Source organism: Melitaea cinxia, chromosome 21 (genome assembly GCF_905220565.1).
Source record: "Melitaea cinxia chromosome 21, ilMelCinx1.1, whole genome shotgun sequence".
Lineage (NCBI taxonomy): Eukaryota > Metazoa > Arthropoda > Insecta > Lepidoptera > Nymphalidae > Melitaea > Melitaea cinxia.
The window spans coordinates 3,881,589-3,903,842 of NC_059414.1; the positions used below are offsets into that span (position 1 = coordinate 3,881,589).

General features: G+C 33.9%; 2 protein-coding genes across 2 annotated transcripts; one reads left to right on the forward strand and one right to left on the reverse strand.

Annotated features, from left to right (window-relative positions):
• Positions 1-3,508: 3,508 nt before the first annotated feature.
• LOC123664237 lies at positions 3,509-11,174 on the forward strand. Its single transcript, XM_045598831.1, has 4 exons — positions 3,509-4,302; positions 4,376-4,475; positions 8,100-8,204; positions 11,166-11,174. The coding sequence occupies exons 1-4, from the start codon at positions 3,509-3,511 to the stop codon at positions 11,172-11,174; spliced, it is 1,008 nt and encodes a 335-aa protein (XP_045454787.1).
• A 6,032-nt stretch (positions 11,175-17,206) lies between these two features.
• Positions 17,207-21,133, reverse strand: LOC123664084 (odorant receptor 46a-like). Its single transcript, XM_045598699.1, has 5 exons — positions 20,331-21,133; positions 20,144-20,243; positions 19,111-19,215; positions 18,457-18,612; positions 17,207-17,474 (listed from the first exon to the last, which is right to left on the reverse strand). The coding sequence occupies exons 1-5, from the start codon at positions 21,131-21,133 to the stop codon at positions 17,415-17,417; spliced, it is 1,224 nt and encodes a 407-aa protein (XP_045454655.1). The 3' UTR covers positions 17,207-17,414.
• Positions 21,134-22,254: the final 1,121 nt, after the last annotated feature.

Genomic DNA, 22,254 nt, shown 5'->3' on the forward strand with positions numbered 1-22,254 from the left:
AAAAACAATTTTGAGGCAGTAACCTAGTCGGCCTTTCCTTTTTTATTTTTGTCTTTGTGTTCACTATTCTATTTTTATGTTTATTTTTATTATTTTTATGTTCATGTATTTATTGTTGATCACACAAAACGTTTACAAATTGTAAAATTGAAGATAAACAAATTTTCTTTCTTTCTTTCATTAAGTGCTTATTCAGTCGGGCTGTTCCAAATTTTGAGCAAGATGGATTCTGCTGTGTAACGGCAGTGTGTGACGTGTGGTGATTGTAGCCAGTTTAATGCGGAAGAACGTGAGTACCATTTTTGCCTGAGGCAGATGTAATTTATTTTTCACATATCATTAAAAATACATAATGTACACCGAAATACAGACAGATATAAAGAAAGATACAATGCAAGATGTACAAAGGCGACCTTATCGCTAAATAGCGATTTCTTCCAGATAACCTTTGTATGTTCATATTTGTACATAACTATGTTTGTTTTTGTTCTGCATATGTCTTTGTCATTCTACCGTCAAAACATCGCAGCGCACATATAAGAAGTATCTGATCTGTTTTTTTCTTCTTAATAGACTATTGTTATGTATGAAGAGAAAGTAATTCTAAAGTAATTTTTACTTGACAAACATTAAACTTAATAACAAATTTAACCGGTTCAAAGTACAACCGAGAACATAGGTTTCAAAAATCACTAGAAATCATTGAGAAAAAGAAACGATAAACTGTACTAAATATAGGTACATTTAACGTGTAAATAAAAATGTTCAATAACTACTATTTAATCTTCTTTCTTCATTAGGTCAGGTATTAATTACTTAGACGTGAATATTTTACAATTGATTCAAATTCTCGATACACAAAATATAGAAAACATTTTGTTGCAACATGCCTTTCATTAGTGACGTAATATTTTTCTAAGAGGTACGCATTGTATGTTTTTAATCTAGAAGGCATTTTGTATGAGATCGGTGATGACAAAATATTATGGAGGACAGTAACTGATCTGATGACAGAGACAAAGATATTTGAAAATTTACTATTCATATTTGTTATTTCTTATAGACTATAGGATTTTTTCTTTTTAAAATATTTAAAATATAAAAAACATTAACGAGACATCTTTGATTTATCTTCGAAATTAAATATTAGAGTTTAGGTTTCAAACTCTGCCCTGAACGATTTGATTACTATTACATAGAGGGCGTGTTTTGTTAATGTCGCTACTTGACACTAGGTGGCGCTATATTTTTTATTCGAATAGTTCAACAAATAATTATGTAATAATATCGTAGTGACGACTAGTGCGTTTAGTAATTTTTTTCGTTTACTTACCTTGTATTACTTGTCGATGTAATTGAAGTCGGTTTTTTTCGTTTGCTAGCAAACACAATTATGTCGTATTAAATATAAGTATACTTATTGTATATATTATGTTTTAACTATCTTATTTTAATAATAAAAATTGTCGTTAAGCTAAGTATGTAATTAGTTTTTTAAGTTTCGAGACAATTAACTGTCTGCACACGTCTATATAAATTGCTTCACCTTTCAGCCTGTAATATCCATATCATAAACCTCTTTCCCCATGTAGGGGAAGGATCAGTGCTTAATCCACCACGCTTTTCCAATGCGGGTTGACGGATATATTCCCTACTATGAGTAACGATCGCTATCAGGTGTACATGATAACAACCGGGACCGACGGCTTAACGTGCTCTCCGAGGCACGATAGGAAGACCTACAAGGTCTGTACAAACAACCAGACCTTGGCAAACATCTGCATGGCCAATACAAATGTTTGTCACGTGCGGGGTATCGAACCCGCAACCGCCAGCGCAGCAGTCTCAAACAAGTGCTGTGACCGTTGTGCCAAAGCGTCGTCTTAAATTTTATTACAGGAATAGTATGAAAATAAATAATAAGAGTTTTTAACAACTTAAAATGAATAAAATTAGAAAAGCATAGGATTACGTTTGTAACATAATATCACAGTGAATAAAATACTTCAAAGGAATATCCGCATACCGATTTGACAGTCTGTTTGAGATTAATGTAGCCGTTATGGTTGGAAGTACATTTTATTCTATAATAAATTTTCTACGCCTTTCCCCGGGGAGTAGGTGAAATAGCTTCAACAGGTTTAACGAAGGATTTTGTCTTAACACATAACATTTAACCCAGTTGATGAATGGGATTCGTCAATACCTTGTTAAATTTGTCTAGTCTTCCTTGTCTTTTGTGTGTGTTTTAAGTAGTGTTTCGTACACTTTTTTTACTTTTGGCCGTCACAGACAAAATAATCAGTTACCGAATTAGTATTAAATAAATCTCATCTATATAATAAGTTATAACATCAGTTGAAAAAAAGTGTAGCTGTATAATTATATAATGAAGCTATATCAGTCGGCTGTTACCTATAACACAAGGATTAAAGTTGCTTATCTTAGGAACAGACGACCGTGTTACATCTATATAAAAGTGTAACTTGTTTTTCTTATAATTAAGCTTCGGTGATTTGTTTCAAACCTTATCTACTACGTATTACTAAATTTTTGGAGGTACGAGGAATAGGTTGTGATGTTTTCGTTTCCCATCGCAAAGGGAGAATCCCCAACCAGACGGATGCTGTGCCTGGTGGGCTACTGCCCCGATGGTTGTTGTCGGGTTCTTGTATATATACTCAATCACTTTGAAAACTCTGATAGCGCGATGTAGCATACGTTAGTTTTCTCTAATTACGTAGTTAGTATGTTGCGCAATAGATGTCGCTACAAATTGTTGGAGTCTTTATATAATGTAGCTATGTATTTTAACATTATCAAATAAAGAAATGTCATGTATGCAGAATGAATATTATAATTTTCTGCAGGGGACAATTCAAGGTGCTTATCATAAATGTATTCCTCGAATATTTATCGCAATGAATTGACATGGACAATACGTAAGGATATTGATATTACTTAGTAAAGATTCAGTAATAGTAGGTTTACCGTTGCTAATGTAGTATTTTCATTTCCAGTGGATACTGTTATTTCGTAACTAATAACATGTCACTTATATTTTGATAGATTTTTAAATTTCAGATTGAAATATGTAATTTGAATTGTATTGTTGTGACAGCTGTCCGCCCAATGATTAAAATGTTTGATTACATAGTCCGGTTTTTATAACTAAGCCTTTAATAGGAAAATAATATTAAGAAAACAAAATTTCAGTACTTTTGTTTGTTTAAGTTGTTTGTGTAGATGAAAATTGTCATATGATTTAATCATTTATCTGATTCCAATCTCAATTAAAAGACAAGCAAGTTCTAAAATAGACGCACAGTATTTGTTTGGTACATGTTATAAAATATTTCTATTAAACAATTTACTTATGAAAAGTAAGGTAACATTGACTGAACTATTTATATTTTTATAGTCGGTGAAATTAATAGTTATTTATAGTTATTGAAAAAATGTTTAAGCTGCTATTTTGTCGTCGAACTTTGACATAACCACTTGAATCATGTTATTTAAAATTCTTAAAAATTTAGAAGATCCGATTCACCCTTTACTTGGTCCAACTTTATGGGGTTTACAGGCTTCGGGTTTGTGGCAACCGAATAAAGGATTTCCTAGAATTATCTATGACATACATCATCTTTTCGTTGCCGTCTTTGTATTGACTCAATATATTGAACTTTGGCTTATAAGATCGAACCTTGACATGGCATTAAGAAATCTTTCCTTTACTATGTTAAGTACGATATGTGTCGTAAAAGCTGGAACTTTTATCTCATGGCAGAAGTATTGGAAGAAGGTCTTTGAAAACGTTACTCTGATAGAAAAAAAACAACAGAGAAAACATGACGATGAAACGAAAAAGATAATTGCAAAATATACAGAATATTCCAGAATCGTTACTTACCTTTATTGGTGCCTTGTCATTGCTACAATCTTTTCCGTGGTATTAGCTCCATTGGTTATTTATTTATCATCACATAAGCTAAGAGAGGAAATCAGAAATGGTACGGCTGCGTACCCTGATATTATTAGTTCTTGGGCACCATTTGACAAAACAAGAGGTTTTGGATATTGGGTTCTAGTTGGAGTGCATACATTTATTTGTTTTTTCGGTAGTGGTATAGTCGCCAATTATGACACTAACGCTGTTGTCTTGATGACATTTTTTGCTGGACAATTTGAGGTTCTAAAAAATACCTGTGAAAAACTGTTTGGAAACGGTCAAGAGTTTATTAGCTATGACGATGCAATCAGAAGAATTCATGATTGCCATGAACAGCACGTACAACTTATAAAGTGAATATTTTTAAAGATTTTAGGTCTTTGAAAACATTATAATTTATAAATTAAAAAATCTGTTTCATTTTAGGTATTCCAAAATCTTGAATTCGCTTTTGTCGCCAGTACTATTTCTCTACATTATTATTTGTTCGCTGATGATCTGCTGCAGTGCCGTGCAACTAACAAAGGTATTGTTTGTAGTACTTTCATATATTCGTATATTTCTATCTTTATACATAAAAAACAAGTCCTGACTTACCCATCAACGCCCAGCCCAAACCGTTGGACCTAAAAAGCTGAGATTTTGCACAGAGTTTCCCTTTATAATGTATACAAGGAATAAGGAATGATACTTTGAAATTCAACCCGTAAAAGGGGTTTTTTTATGTCACTAGGTCGGCAAACAAGCGTACGGCTCACCTGATGGTAAGCGATTACCGTAGCTTATAGACACCTGCAACACCAGAAGCATCGCAAGCGCGTTGCCGACCCAATCCCCAATCCTCCCAGGAGCTCTGGTCACCTTACTCACCAACAGGAACACAATACTGCTTGAAAACAGTATTATTTTGCTGTAATCTTCTGTAAGGTCGAGGTACTACCCCAGTCGGGCTGCTCCATATTTTGAGCAGGAAATTCCTGCTGTGGCCTACCTCAGTTATAGTTCGTAAAATGGTGGTTCAAAATTTGTATGGCGAAACTATGTTAATAGACATTTCGATTTGAAACTTCGTAGGAGTACTCCCAAAAATAAGTAAGCAAATATGTCTTTCGTGATTTTCCGAAAATCAACCCCTTAGAGGATGAAATGGGGTAAATAAACCTAATAGTCGGCATGGGTGTCATTATTTATCTTGTTTGGGACGTTGATTGCAAAAATGGCAGTTATATCGAAGTAGGTACTTCCTTAGGTAGGTTTCCTGTACGAGTAAAGCCGCGGGCAAAAGCTAGTTTTGGATAAAAATGAGGAGGTTAATTAATATTCAAATTTTTTTTGGTATTTTATTAAATCAAAGCAAAATGGCAAAAGTACTCATCCTGCATTATTATTTTACGATGAGGCAAGTAATGGACATGACATTTGTAACGCTTTTGATAGCTACTTTTCTTCTATATATAATACAACTAGTCAATCCCAAGGTTCATCTTCCTTGTCCTCTGAGTTTTTATCGAATCACTTTGATTCATATTCCAGTATAGTCATCGACTGACAAGCTGTAGTTAAATCTCTTTAAAGTCTTGATATATCAAAGGGACCAAGATCGGACAATATCCCGCCAAGTTTTATAAAATAATGTGCTGATGAGTTAGCATTAACTATGAATTAAATATTTAATCAATCCCTAAGATCTAATATCTTTTCTGATCACTGGAAACTTGAGAAACTGGTTCCCATTTTTAAACCTGTTGTTGAGGCAAGAATAATAACTATATTTAACTGAGGTAGGTATACATAGTAGGAATTTCCTGCTCAAAATATGGAGCAACCCGACTGGGGTAGTACCTCGACCTTACAGAAGATCACAGCTAAATAATACTGTTTTCAAGCAGTATTGTGTTCCTGTTGGTGAGTAAGGTGACCAGAGCTCCTGGAGGGATTGAGTATTGGGTCGGCAATGCGCTTGCGATGCTTCTGGTGTTGCAGGCGTCTATAATCTGCGGAAATCTCTTACCATCAGGTGAGCCGTACGCTTGTTTGCCGACCTAGTGATATAAAAAAAAAATAATAAATATAAAACATTATAAAAATCATTATAAAATAATCATTATGCAACACATAGCCTAAGAATCGAGCGAATCCAAAAGCGATTGATATATCATCTAGCCTACTCTACCGGTGTTGCTAAAAAACAACCTAGCTATTTGAGACGCCTGAAACATTTCAAAATGGATTCATTAGAGAAGCGCGGGAATTTACCGATTTATTATTTTTGTTTAAATTATTACATAACAATATAATCAATATTCTGAACTACGGTCAAAATTTTATTTCAATATCGCAAATATCTTAGAAAACCAATTATGCCTCTGTATCCTCCTTTTCAAAGATCAGTTTTGGGCACTAACTCGCTGGTTTCACGGCTAAGTAACATATACAATCACTACAGCAGACTAGAAGCTAAGTCCGTAATCTTGCTTTCGATATACCATCTGCTAGTCGCTGTACTTTTTAGATAGATGTTCGTGATGTAAGTTTTGTAGCATTTAAATAAATAATAAATATCGTCTGTTCCTATGGTAAGCAACTTAATGCTTGTGTTACAGGTAACAGCCAAATGATATAACTATTTTTTTTATAAATATACATAGAAATAATACATATATAATTATATACATAAAAATATTACACCCAGACTCAGGTGGGAATCGAACCCCCAACCCGCGGCACAGAAAGCAGGGCCACTACAAACTGCGCCAACGGGCTAGTCTGAGTTGTTGTGATTTGCTTAGCCACTGTTTTGGGTAACTGATTTTATGTTTGTCTACCGAATTGCGATTAATTATATGCATGTGGTGTTTACCTACATGAGTTGTGCACTTAGATTAAGCATAATGTATGCTCCGTTGTAATGAATGTTTTAGTGTAATAACTGCTGGTAAACCAATAAAATAATAAATATGTAAATTATATTAATAGTACTATTACTACTATTACTTCTAAGACAACTTGTAATAGATGATTCTTTAAAATTATTTACTTGACAAATATCACTTATTTTTTTTTTTCGTTATATAAATAATATAATAATAATGTAATGTATTATTACAAATCTTGTCGCTATAAATTAAAAAATAAATTTGTATACATTTAAAATATGTCTGAAGGGCGAACTTCAACTGTTTAATTTGAACACGTTATTTTAGTTTAAAATATTTTAATTCATCAAGGTTTATGGCTAAGCTTAGATAGTGATGAGTCTCTTTTTTATTAAGACAAATAGACTTTAATAAGTAAATTACATTACTTAAATTTATTTTAGAGTACTATTTAAATGATGTATTTTAAATTAAAAAAAAATGATGAATGATAATAATTGTGTTTGCTCGCAAACGAATAAAAACCGACTTCAATTACATCGACGAGTAGTACAACGTAGATCGACGAAAAAATAGTCAAGTAACTGCGCGCTATCAAAGATTACTCAAAAATTAGTTATCAGATCTCAATAAAATTTATGTGACCACATGACAAACATCAGCTTTCGATTAAATTAAAAATTATTAAAATCGGTACACCCAGTAAAAAGTTATTGCGGATTTTCAAGAAGTTCCAGATCCTGGTTTCCTTATCACGGTTCCAAACTTGGGATATCCCCTTCCCAACAAAAAAAGAATTATCAAAATCGGTACATCCAGTAGAAAGTTATGTGGTATAATACAACGTAGGTCGACGAAAAAAGCGTCAAGTAAAAACGCATTATTAGATATAGCTCGAAAAGTGGTTGTTAGATCTTATATAAATTTAAATGGGACCAATTGGCACACACCACCTTTCGATTAAAAGGAAATTTGTCGAAATCGCTCCACCCAGTCAAAAGTTCTGATGTAACATACATAAAAAAAAATACAGTCGAATTGAGAACCTCCTCCTTTTTTGGAAGTCGAAATCGAGTCGAGAAGAAAAAATGATAAAAATGATGTATGGTGTTTTTTTTTTTAAATTTGGAATGTGACCATCAATGTGTCTTGAAAATAATGTTGTTATCATAAATGATAATGTTCATTTCAAATTGATCACTAATTTAGGTTCAAGCTAACCAAATTTATGTCAATATTTCGTACCGTTACGTATTGTTGTCCTTTATTTTCAGGAAGGCACCATTGGTATGCAACAAGTATGGATAGCGGAATATCTAATAGCTCTAATATCTCAGCTTTTCTTGTATTGCTGGCATAGCACTAATGTTTTGTCAATGGTAAGATATGAATATTTTAATTACACTGTTATTAATTTAGTGTTGTCATTAAATAATATTAATGCAATGTATTTTATATACTTCTTATGAAAAGTTATAGACATGTCGATTCCACTTTATCACACTATAATTTCGTTTCACTTTTGAATATTGGACTATAATTGCGCAGTAGTTCTTAACAACAAATTATATAAACCCAAACTCTTTTTAACCGTCTTCCAAAAAAGGAGGAGGTTCTCAATTCGATTGTGTTTTTTTATGTATATTACCTCAGAACTTTTTACGGATAGACCGATTTAGATGATTTTTTTAATCGAACTGAATTACATGTCATGAGGTCCTATTTAAATTTAATTGAGATCTGACACATAATTTTCGTGTTGTATCTACGCTCCGCTTCAGCCTTCAATGTCCCACTGCTGGACATAGGCCTCTTTCCTCATGTAGAAGAAGGGCAGAGCTTAATCCACCGCGCTGCTCCAATGCATGTTGGCGGATATATTCCCTACTATGAGTAACGATCGCGGTCAGGTGTACATAATAACAACCGGGACCATCGGCTTAACGTGCTCGCCCAGGCAAGGTCGGATAACCCATAAGGACTAACAACCAGACAGGAAAGTAATATTTGAATAAACACAAATATGGACCATATCGCCACGGTCGCTTAGACTGAATATAAAATCATCATATCAAAAATTTCGATCTAGCGAGTACATCGTTCCATAGCTTAACACGTGGTTCAATAAGTCCCGAGACTAAGTACTAAAAAAAGGTCTTTTTTTATAAAATTAATTTTTATTCATCAACATAGTGTCCTCCAAGAGCGATACAGTCCCTCCAACGCTTTTCTAACTTTTCTATCCCATGTGTGTAGAACGATTTGTCTTTGGCTTCAAAATAAGCCCCCGTTGCTGCGATAACTTCACTATTTGAGTCAAATTTCTTACCCTGAAGCATTTTTTTGAGGTCTGCAAACAGCCAGTAATCGCTAGGGGCCAAGTCTGGCGAATAAGGGGGATGAGGAAGCAATTCGAAGCCCAATTCGTTAATTTTGGCCATCGTTCTCACGGACTTGTGACAAGGCGCGTTGTCCTGGTGAAACACCACTTTCTTTTTGTTCATGTGAGGCCGTTTATCCGCAATTTCGTACTTCAATCGCTCCAATAAGCACATGTAATAGTCACTATTTATATTTTGCCCCTTTTCAAGGTAGTCGATGAAAAGTATTCCATGCGCATCCCAAAATATAGACGCCATAACCTTACCGGCCAATTTCTGAGTCTTTGGACGCTTCGGGCGGCTTTCACCAGCCGCTCTCCACTGCGCTGCCTGCCGATTGGATTCCGGAGTGAAATGGTATATCCAGGTTTCATCCATTGTTACATACCGACGTAAAAAATCTTTTTTATTATGATTCATCAGCGCCAAACATCGTTCTAAATCATTGATGCGTTGTTCCTTTTGATTAGTTGTAAGCAAACGCGGCACCCACTTAGAAAAAAGCTTTTTCATGGCCAAATTTTTATGTAAAATAGTGAAAACACTACCAGCTGAAATCTTCACTATCTCGGCTATCTTTCGCACTTTTACCTTCCGATCTTCCAATACGATTTTGAGGACTTGGTTAATATTTTGTTGAGTCACTGCTTCATTTGGACGACCTGAGCGTTCCCCATCATTGGTGTTCATGCGACCGCGTTTGAAGTCGGCATACCACCGACAAATGGTTGCTTTAGAGGGAGCTGATCCTGCATAACATTTTATAAGCCATTGCTGTGCTTCAACGGTATTTTTTCCCATTAAAAAACAATGTTTTATCAACACGCGAAACTCGTTTTTTTCCATTGTATCGAAATTACAACCGTAGCGTCACTTAAATGTTTCAAAATCAATAATTTTATTGTTCCATTTTTAAAAATTTGACACATATTCTTGTATTGATAGCCAGTACTTTTTAAAAATTAATAATTATAATTTAATAATGACGACAAGTTTACACAATGGTGGCGAACAGCGAACTACTTTATACAATTAAAGAAAAGAGTTACAAAAGCAAATCATTCAATCAATTCAACAGATTACAATCAATATTCAGTTACTCTACAACATCGCTAATAGATGGCACCATTTGTTTCATTTGATGTATTATTATAACACCCCCACTACATCACATGAAACTTACTTTACAAATTAAAAACTCTTTACAAATTGACAACTCTTTACAAATTAACAATTCCTAAAGCTTCAATGCATTGGTAATGCTTTGTCACACCGAGTGCCTTTGTGAGAACATCAGCTGGCATATCATTAGTACACACATATTCAATAGTTGTTACATGTTTGCTGTTAGTAGTATATTACTACTAACAGCATCACTTAGGAAATGATAACGGATATCTATATGTTTACTTTTCCTATTCAAAACATGATTAACAACAAATTTTTGAGCACTCTGGCTATCATTGTATAAAGTAATAGGACATACATCTTGATTAGTGACTTCAGACAACAATACTCTCAAATACATTAATTCTTTGCATGCCTCTGCCATTGACATGTACTCAGCTTCCATACTGGAAAGAGCCACAGTCCTTTGTTTTCTACTTTCCCATGATATGACACCCCCTGACATCACAAAGCAATACCCTGTATATGATTTTCGGTCAATACTATTATTAGCCCAGTCAGCATCAGCAAATCCCAACAACTCAAAACTTCCTTTTATATACCTTATACAATAATTTTTAGTTCTCTTTAAATATCTGAGAATCCGTTTAGCATAATTCCAGTGAGTACTAGTATAACAAGAATTAAATTGACTTAAAAAACTAACACTGAAGGCTATGTCAGGCCTTGTTAACACAGACAAATACATGAGGCTACCTACTAATTGCTTATATGGTATATTATTATCATTAACATTACAATTTTTATCAATATTTAATTTTAACTCCATAGGTGTACTAGCCTCTTTACAATTTAACATATTAAATTTAATTAACAATTGATCAATATATTGTTCCTGATCTAATGTACAAACATTATTCTCTTTATCAAAATTTACTCTCATCCCCAAACAATGCTTTACCTGTCCAAGATCTTTAATCTGAAATTTTGAACTCAATATTGAAATTAAGTTATTTGTCTCTGCTTTACAATTTGAAAATACAAAGAAATCGTCCACATACAAAGCAATAATAACTTTAACATTATTATGAAATTTTGTAAATACACATGGTTCTACATCACTTCTCTTAAAACCCAATTCAACCAGACACTGATCAACTTTTTCATACCATGATCTTGACGCCTGCTTCAAACCATAAATAGCCTTATTTAATTTAACAATTTTTCTACTATTATTATTTAAATCAAGTTGTTGATGAGCCATATAAATATCTTCATTTAAAATCCCATTTAAAAAAGCAGTTTTAACATCTAAGTGAGTAACATATAAATCTAATTGTACAGAAAGTGCAAATAATAATCTTAAGGTACAGTGATGCACTACAGGTGAGAATGTCTCGTCATAGTCTATTCCCGGTTTCTGGGTGAAGCCCTTTGCCACAAGACGAGCACGATATCGAACACCATTGTCACTATCAAACTTTCTTTTATAAACCCATTTACACTGAACTAAAGTCTTTCCTTTAGGCACCTCACTCACCACTACCCAGGCATTATTCTCTTCAAATGTTTGAAGTTCCTCTTCCATCGCAGCAGTCCACTTATCTTTGTCAGGACCTCGTAGAGCTTGATGGATATTAATTGGATCACTTTGATTCTCAGCATTTGACTGCATGCACAAGTTTGAGTAACCATAACGCTGTGGTGGTCGTTTGATCCTCTTGGGTTCTTCTGGGGGCGGAGTCTCATCTACATCCTGCAGTATAGATTTATTAGTCTGGTCAGTAATATCTGTGTGGTTAGTATCATTTTCAAGTTCTACACTAGTGACTATATCAGACTCATCTATTTCACTTTTAATTTGTTGTGTTTTTGAGATTTCCCCCACTGAAACTGATATCCTATCATCTATGTTACTCTTTAAATTTTCTTGGATGATGACATCCCTGCTCACAGACACACACTTTTTATCTGGATCATAAATCCTATACCCCTTAACATTTTCAGCATAACCGACGAGAATATGTGGTTTCGACTTGGTGTCCCACTTAAGTCGTTTTTCCTTTGGGATATGCACCATAACCTGACTCCCAAAAATTCTGATGTGACTAAGATCTGGTTTTCTATTAGACCAGAGCTCAAACGGTGTCATGTTCTGTAATCCCGATGCTGGTGACCTGTTTCTGAGATATACAGCTGTATTTACAGCCTCAGCCCAAAACCTTTTGGGTAGTCCAGCATCATACAACATGCAACGAGCCCTTTCCACGAGAGTTCGGTTCATACGCTCACTAATAGCATTTTGTTCTGGAGTGTATGTATTAGTTTTTTGATGAATTATACCAGCCTCAGCCAAATAACTGTCAAACAATGCATTACAGAATTCCAGACCATTATCAGTTCGAAATATTTTAATTTTCTTATTCTGTTGGTTTTCAACTAAAGCTTTAAATTCTTTAAAATATTTGAACACTTGGTTCTTAGCTTTCAAAAAATAAACAAAGGTCATACGTGTGTAGTCATCGACAAAGATCAAGAAATACCTGCAGCCACCAATTGTTGTCACCTCCATGGGTCCGCACACATCTGTATGAATGGTATTAAGTACTTCACTACTCCTCATGCCCGCATGGTTAAACGGTAATCGTGACTGCTTCCCTTGACAGCATACAACACATGTACTTTTGTCAACAACAGCTTTGTCCTTGAAGTCTACGTCTACAACTGCACCTTCCTTCATTTTATTAAGGTCACTGCTATTTAAGTGGCCCAATCTGCGATGCCACAGTTCACTGTTTACACTATCAGATGTCGTGAACAAACAGTCGTGTCTATTCTCAACATTAAGTTTATAAACACCATCAACTAATCTGGCTTCTCCAACCAGTTGATTTCTACTGTTATAGATATAGCAACAATTTTTCTGAAAATTCACTCTGTTTCCATTTTGAATCAATTTACTCACTGATAATAAGTTCGTAGCAATATTAGGCACACATAACACATCTTTTACTGTGATAGAATATTTGCATTTCGACGTGACGGTAATAATATCAACATCGCCTGAGCATAGCACAGCCATCACTGCTTTATTAGCCACTGTGATTTCCTTTATACTCGTATTCTTAGATGTTTTCCGAATATTGTTTACGTTTGAGGTTATATGCATACTTGCACCGGAATCCAAATACCAATCATACTGTCTGAAGTTTCCGCTTAAAAATACTGCAGAAAATGCATTAGAATTCTTTATTTTCATATCTTGAACTTGTGTACACTTATTTTTATAGTGCCCGATCTGTTTACAACGATAACATTTGATAAATTTCTTTTTGCTATTTTTGACATCTGACATTTCGCCATCTTGATTGGTTTTATTGAACGACTTCGATTTTTGATTGACATGCTGGCGCCCTCTAGTATACAATGCAGTAGTTTCCGTCAAATCTTCACTTCCGGACATGTCTAATAATTTTGATTTTACAACATCCGCCGTAATGGCGATTCCGGAATGTTCGATGGCCATTAGCATTGGAAAGTATTTTTCGGGTAAACCTGCCAGCATTAAACAGCCAATCCACTCATCGTTTACTAAAAACCCAGTTCTTGATAATTTCTGCCCCGTTTCAATAATTTGTGTAATGTAACTTGTCATTGAATCTGAAGTTTCGAGACGTATTGATATTAAATTCCTCAATAACATGATTCTTCTCGAAAAACCACAGTCATCAAACATTTGTTGTAATTTCTGCCATAGTTCTTTAGTAGTCAAAGCGCTCTTAATGTGTACATATAACGACGGATCTATGGTTAAAATCAACTTGGCTTTCGTCATGGCGTCGTCCGCCATGTTAGCTCCAACTCCTTCAGTTTTAAGAAAATTTGTCTTTCCTTCGAGTACTAACAGATTCTCGGCCGCGAACGCCCACTCACTATAATTTTCCCGACCTTTCAACTTCGGTACATTTGCAATAAATGAGTTCGTACTAGAAGCCATTTCTGTCAATCAACCACACCGCGTGTAGCACGGATACAAAGTCAAAAGTTCACTAACTTAATTATAACTTCGTAATCTTCCACTGTACACTATTACTCAGCCAACTAACTAAAACTATTCTTGCTAAATAAAAAATGTGACTGGGCCCATAACCTAATAATTATAATTTAATAATGACGACAAGTTTACACAATGATGGCGAACAGCGAACTACTTTATACAATTAAAGAAAAGAGTTACAAAAACAAATCATTCAATCAATTCAACAGATTACAATCAATATTCAGTTACTCTACAACATCGCTAATAGATGAAACCATTTGTTTCATTTGATGTATTATTATAACAAAAATCAAAAGAGTTTTTAATATATGCGCCATTTCCAGGTTAGTCTCGGGACTTATTGAACGATCTAGTAGTTGGCTAAACCACCGACACGGTAAGTCGGAGATGCAGGTTCGATCCCTGCTGGTACGGTTGATTTTTGATACGATATTAAAAAAATTGTTTAGTATTTCCCAATGTGTGGGTAACACAAAAATAAATCCAAATTAATATAAATACTTGTTCACAGAAGTTAATTGTAATAGAAACAGTATCCGTTAATCTGTACTCGTAATGCAGCTTAAGGGTTAAAAGCTTGCTTTTATTCATAAGGAATTAATTTCTAGTTATCAAAAATCCAGAAAAAGGGATAACACAGTTCCGCTACCACCTTGGAACTTAAAAAGCCGACCGGTGGTGGAATAACCATCTAACTGCTAGCTTTGAAATACACAGACCCAAGACGGGCAGCAGCGTCTTCGGTGCGACAAAGCCAGTACTGCGGTCACCAGCCCAGCTTGGTGACTATGGGCAAAACACATGAGCTCACGTTATTTTTGGCGTAAACTTGTGGAGGCCTATGTCCAGCAGTGGACTGTATAGGCTGTAATGATGATGATGAATGATATCAAGAATCCATCAAGATTTAAAGGAAAATAATGTTTTAAAACGATAAATTATATTTTGTTACAGATTCTAAAAGGGTCATACAGTTACTACACGCTTCTTAATAACAAATAAGATTAATAACTTATACTAAATTACTACACACACTGATGTCATATTAGAAGTAGTCTTTGAATGTTATTCGAATCAATTTAATTTTGTTTCTGCTTGATAAAAAAAATTTTTTTATCAATTACTTCACAAAATTAAATTTATCAAAACCTACTATGCCGTTTGTTTACGAGGCTTTATATCTGTTTTTGTTTTACTATAAAATGATATAAATAAAACTATTACTGGTTTTTTATTTCATATTTAAGAAATTAATGTAACATTAAGTACAAGTTTCGACGTATTATCAAAAATATGAGTCTGAAAAAAGTTAAGATGTACTGAAGTACTTACTGAAGTACTGCGCATAAATTCATAACGATATTCGCCAACGTTTGTTTCAGTTTTTTTTTTCTTAGAATATTGTGACACCAGATGTCACATTTTAGCGATAAAGATATAAGGTGTCGAGTTAGAGGTTTTACACTAACTTCAAAAAAGGAAGAGGTTCTCAATTCAACTTTATTTTTATATGTCTTACCCCTAAACTTTCTACCGGGTAAATCGGCAGATTTTTATGTTTTTTTTTTTAAATTCAAAATCTAGTACTTGTCATGCGTTTTCTATTTCAATTTAAACGAAATCTGATGAGTAATTTTCAATTTATTCCTAATAATGTGTATCATATCAGCTTTCATTTTATTTTAGATTGAAGTTTTTTTTTTTGTTTGAGATCAAACACAATTAATTATCCACCATCTGATGGTGTGCGCTCAAAAAGAAATATATACCATTTGTATATGTATGTGATGATGTGAATGTAGACGTTCACAGTACATAGGTGGGTTGCGAACACGTTCTATATATTTAACTCAAAACTTCTCCCGACACGTGAAGCTTTTCTCACGATACTTTTCTTTACCACATCGGAATAAAGTCAAGTACATATGGCGCATGATAAAACAAAGAGGCTTACTGTTAACACTACGGTACATATCCTATCGTCTGTATTTCAACATTTATAGAAAAAGAAAGAAAAATGCAGGTTAATATCGCAAGGAATTAAATAAAAATGCTTACAGAATGTGGTCTATCCGACTACATACCTATTTTTTTTACTAGAAACACAAAATTGAAAAATCAATCAATGTTTAAGGCACAATTTCAAGGAAACGGCTTGTTTTACATTAATTTACTAAGAAAGCTTTTTTGTAGGAAATTTAATTTACTTTAAAAATTTGAGTAAAAAACTGCGTTTTTTTTTATCATCATGAATGATATTTTTACAGTATCATTAGAAAAAAAAATTAAAAGTTTTTTTTTGGCCCAGTCTAATATATATACATACACAAATACATACATATCTATAAAAAACTTGATAAATTTTAAATGAAAGACAAAACATTATAGCAAAAAGTACTGATATAAAAATTACTTGACATACATGACATTTAGGTTCGCTGTTATTTACCTTATATATTAATGATCTTTCTGACTCAATCAGTAACTCTAGGGTATTTATATAATATTTTCGTCTTTTAAAAATGTAACAAGCTAGCTATACAAGTTTCATATTTATTTTTTATTTTATTTTTGTATATTAATTCAGCGAATTATAGGTTTAAAATTATTATCATACATGTATTTTTTTACATTGTACTGTTTGTTCCTAAATAAAAGAAAAAAAATCAAGACGATAAATAATCTTTTGTGAGTTTTTAAACGTCTCTAATGTTTGAGCATTCTTAAAAGACAGTGGTAATGAGTTCCAAAGACGACAAGCTTTAAACTTTATTGGAGGTTATAATTAAAAAAAAAAACATAATGCGTCTTAGTGTCTTAGTATATTTATTCACTGTAAAGTCGTACACTAGAAAACTAAATACAATCAAATATTGTTAATAAAATTAATATAGTCGTTTCGTAGTTCAACTGCGTTTGACTCGAAAGCAGAATAAGTGTATAAAGTGCGTATAACGAAGTAATCGTGTATAGAATATTTAGTACAATACGAAGAATTCCGATAAAAAGAAAATTTAATTTTAATCATCATGAATATTCTGTGTGAATAGTGTATAAAAACTGTATGATGCTTTTATAATCTGAAACAGAAGTTTAAGTATTAAGACAACATACAAAAAAAGTATTAACAACAATTTAGAGCGTAATATTTCAATAATAATTTTCATATGCTTACTAAGTAACGTAATCTTGAATTTATTTGAAAGACATTTGAAATTAAACTTTATCCGCGATGACCCAATATTTAAAACTTGTCTGGACTAAGCTTAAAAATTTTCAAGTGCTTAATATGTTAAAAGGCTACACTACCTCAGCTCGAATTCAGATTTCACCCGTACTAAATACACATGAGAATTGAGAGCGCTTGGTCGTTCATCGCGCGAATTATATGTATTTTCTCCCCAAAAACATTATCAATAGTTATTTTTTAAAAAACGCAACATATAAAATGTTCTTCATACTTATTTCAATTACCATGCTTAACCTCAAGTCCAAAACATTTATATTTACTGAGATATTAAGGTTTTAATACAAAAATAGAGGTAACTTTGCGATTTTTTTGTATGGAGAAAATTTTATGGAATCGTGTTTTCAAAACATATGAAAGATAGTTTATGTCCTGAACTTTACTATACAGAAATTTCAAACTTAAATATTCAGTAGTTTGGAAGATATGGACATCCTGCCGAGTGGAAAAAAAGCAATTTGAGGTAGCATACACTCTTAAAAATATTTCGTCCACTGTACTATAAAAACACCTGACTCGCGAAATCTTTACGTACAAGGAAAAACTAGTTGGGATATTTTAAATTATATTTTTTTAATAAGAAGCATTTCATTAAAATGAAACAACTCTTTTGGATTTTCTCGCGGCTTATTAAGTTTTTTAAATTCCAGTCCTCCCGTGACTATGGTTGCTGAAAAGTATCCGAAACGTCGGGAATTTAAAGAAACTTAATAAACCGCGATAAAATCCGAAAAAAGGCGTTTCATTTTAATGAGCAAAATTCGCGTAAACAAGCATTATGTTCTTAAAACTACAAGAGTTTTAAAAATACCTACGTTAATAAAAGTAGACGTAGAGAATGTCGTAAACGGACCCGCATCCAGTATAAGCCTAGGTGATAACTTTCCAGCCAGCAACAAGACTTGCTTTCGGAGATGAACATCACCTCTCCACCAATTACTGGAGTATACTCCCTGGTCAACATTGTCACTCTAGATCAACATTAAAAAAATATTCTATAAATCGAACAAATTTTTAAACAAACTATGCCTTTAGTCATCTTGAATGAAAACCGAGTGGCTTTTACTTTTAAAAGTTGCATTTTCAAAATAACTATGATTGTGTTTGCTGACAAACGAAAAAAAAAAACGATTTTACTTACATTAAATAGTAGGTCATAAAATAGTCAAGTAAATAAACATTATTAGAGTAACTTTTCGAATTTAACTAACATTTCGATTAAAAAAAATCAAAATCAGTCCCCACCCTGAAAAAATTTCTGAGCTAACTTCCATAAAAAACAGTCGACTTGAGAACCTCTTCTTTTTTTGGTGTCGGTTAAAATTTATAATTTAACTTTAATTTTAATTTTGATTATTATATAGACTTCACTTTCATAAAATAAATGTTATGCATTAACGATTTTAATGTGATAAAAAATTGTAATATCTTAAAACAAAAGTTTAGGGGTATTTCAACTAAATTATTACCTCGTAAGCCATTTCGTTGCTATGCCAACAGAATAAAAAAAGTTCGAAGGTTAGGAAGAAAGTAAATTCAAGTACCATAATTTTTTGCGAAAACGCTACTTCTTTCTGAAAAAAAAAAGACTTTGAATATAAAATACAAAATAAAAGCAGTACGATTCAGCCTGTAATTCCCACTACTGGGCATAGGCCTCTTTCCCCATGTAGGAGTAGGATCAGACCTTATTCCAACACGCTGCTCCAATGCGGGTTGGCGGATATATTTATTCCCTATGAGTAACGATCGCTATCAGGTGTGCATGATAACAACCGGGACCGACGGCTTAACGTGCTCTCCGAGGCACGGTGGGGAGACGCAGAAGGACTGCACAAACACCCAGACCACGGCAAACACCTGTAAATGGCACACCTGGCCAATACAAATGTTTGTCGTGTGCGGGGATCGAACCTGCAACCGCCAGCGCAACAGGTACAATCCATGGCTGTAATCGTTGCGCCAACGCGGCGTCGAAATAAAAGCAGTAATAGTATCAAATTTAAGAATAATACATGAAGCAAATGCGGGCCTAATGCTCCTGATGCTGCAGCTCAAAGGCTGCAGTAACTGTGTTCCATCAGGTAGTCCCTATATTTACTTGCCAACGTAGCGGTATAAAAATCTATTAACGGTGTTTTTCGTTTCAAGAACTGGAACTTTCCCATATTTCTTTTTTATAATATTCCTTTCAGGAATTCACTTCAGCCTGTTGCTGTCCACTGCTGGACATAGGCCACCAAAAGTCACCGCGCTGGGCAGGCGTGTTGGTGACCACAGAGCTTGAATTGTTACATTTGTGTATTTGGTAGCCAGCAGTTAGATGGTTATTCCGACATCGGTCGGCTTCAATGTGGAACCAGGTGGCAACGGAACTATGTTATCCCTTAGTCGCCTCTTACGAGACCCAAGGGAAGAGAGGGGGTGGCTATATTCTTTACTGCCATCACCAAACAGCAATTCATTTCAGGAATCGTAAATTTAAATTACATAATTACTTACCATGCTCAGTCGCACAATGCTGAAGCAAATCATTATAGAGCAGAGCAGAACATAAGCAAACGTCGCTGGTGCAGTGATTGTGTTGAATGTATTGTGTTGTCTAAAATATTCAAAATTTAATAAATATATACTTTTATACTTTACAACATATTTTAACAACTACACATTAAACTGTGGCTATACATACTCTACAATAAAGTTGTGTAAGCGATGACACTCTTTTATGTTGTTCATAACTTCATTCCTTGAGATGTTTTCACTTTCACCGAAAATTTGCTCACATTTATATCGCAGTATTTGCAGTTGGCCTTTCGAAAATACCATGACAACAGTTGCTGTTGAATCATAAAATGCCGTGACACCGGCTGCTAAGGTGGATATTCCGACGTGAACAAGAACAACTAGTACGTATCCCGGCATTTTTGTTTTATCAAAAGGGAACCAAGAATTAAAAATTTGCGGATATGGCTCAGTTCCATCTTTTATCATTTCACGATAAGAAGGAACAGTAAGATATTTAATAAACGGTAACGAGACTACTGCAAAGTTTGTCATTAAAACGACTGATGAATAGGAGTAAGTAATGATCCGTGCGTATTTTTTGTACCCTTTCATTAATTCAACGACTTTTGGGTCGTTATTTTCTAGAGCTGAAATTTCTTCTCTAGATATATTTTCTACTAGAACTTTCCAGCGTTTAAGATTAAATAAAAAAACTATAACCTTACTTACTGTGACGACAGTTGAAATCGCGACCGAGCTATTTAAAAGAACTTTCATCGGATCGTTTCTCTCAAAGTACAGTTCTACGAATTCGCTTACAACAAAAAGTACGGTAAAAAGGTATACAAAATTAAAGAATGAGTTTCGATGTTTGTTTTCATCTTGCCACATACCAAGCCAATAAAGAGCTCTAATATTGGGACCAAATACAGGATAGTTTGGATTCTCAAAACGTTCCAAAATGGAAATAATTTTCTGTACTAACATGTTCTCTGGACGTCAATTTTATAAGTATTCGTTTAAATATATATACTGAAATACGATTATGCGTTTGTATATAAAAGAAAGAAAATCATTATGCAAAAGAGAACCACATTTTTCTTTTTATTATTTAACTTTATTTCGTTGGGAATTTTAGTTTTCAGCTATGTGCTTAAGTTATTCTACGTTTATAAAAATTACGTTTCCCAGTTATTTTCAATTAATAAAAAAAATGAAAATTACAACGCACTATGTCAGGTACACATTGACAATTTTGTATGAAGCTATTCATCGCTATTAAATTAAAAGTGTTGATTCCATACCAATTAATAAAGAAACATAATAATATATCTTCAACGATGTACCGTTTTAATATTTTATTTCATTTTAAACTTTATTCCATCCACAAGTTACTCATAAAAAAAGGAATAGGATATATTTTATGTTAGGAATGTTAATGTATATATATATATATATATATATATATATATATATATATATATATATATATATATATATATATATAACTAATTTCACTTCTTTATATCAAGTTCTTTAGGTGTATCAGATAAGGAACACGTGCATTGGTTAAAAATAATTATGTATTGCATGGTGTGCCATATCTAGAAAATTTAAAGGAATTGGTTTTGTAGTGCTGTTTTATTTTTAGAACATTCTCCTAATATATTTATTACCCATTCGTTTTTTGATAATTGTTCCCACTTATAAACTAAAAGCAAGATTTAGTGTATAATGTTGGTACCACATATTCCCAAGGGAGTTGCTGGATCTCCTATTGGGCGCGTCCCCAAGTGGCAGGTAGGGGAACGCCACTCGCCTGCCAGTGGTAAGGGTCTTGCGGACGGACCCCCGCGGACCGAGACCAGCAAAAGAACGGGGCGGGTGGGTCTGCTCACTCACCCTGTAGCGCGAGAGCGCAGCATACCGGCTGGGACGGGCTTGGCTCCTTGGAGCTTGTTCGGTTGCTCGGTGCGATCCGGTTGACCTGTGAGGTCAGCTGAGGTATACCCGGAGTTGAGGATGCACTCCAGTCACTACTCTGGTTTTATCAGAGTGGACCCGTGAGCGCACTAGAGGGATGAGGCGGGTGGGTTCGCTCGTTTCTA

What these genes read in the sequence shown, in the direction of transcription:
- LOC123664237 (XM_045598831.1), top strand. Translation starts at nt 3,509, where the DNA reads ATGTTATTTAAAATTCTTAAAAATTTAGAAGATCCGATTCACCCTTTA. An exon ending in CAGCACGTACAACTTATAAA is followed by an intron (nt 4,303 to 4,375) that starts GTGAATATTTTT and finishes GTTTCATTTTAG; the next exon opens with GTATTCCAAAATCTTGAATT. An exon ending in GTGCCGTGCAACTAACAAAG is followed by an intron (nt 4,476 to 8,099) that starts GTATTGTTTGTA and finishes CTTTATTTTCAG; the next exon opens with GAAGGCACCATTGGTATGCA.
- LOC123664084 (XM_045598699.1), bottom strand. Translation starts at nt 21,133, where the DNA reads ATGTTAGTACAGAAAATTATTTCCATTTTGGAACGTTTTGAGAATCCA. An exon ending in TTACACAACTTTATTGTAGA is followed by an intron (nt 20,244 to 20,330) that starts GTATGTATAGCC and finishes TGAATATTTTAG; the next exon opens with ACAACACAATACATTCAACA. An exon ending in GCATTGTGCGACTGAGCATG is followed by an intron (nt 19,216 to 20,143) that starts GTAAGTAATTAT and finishes TTTTTTTTTCAG; the next exon opens with AAAGAAGTAGCGTTTTCGCA.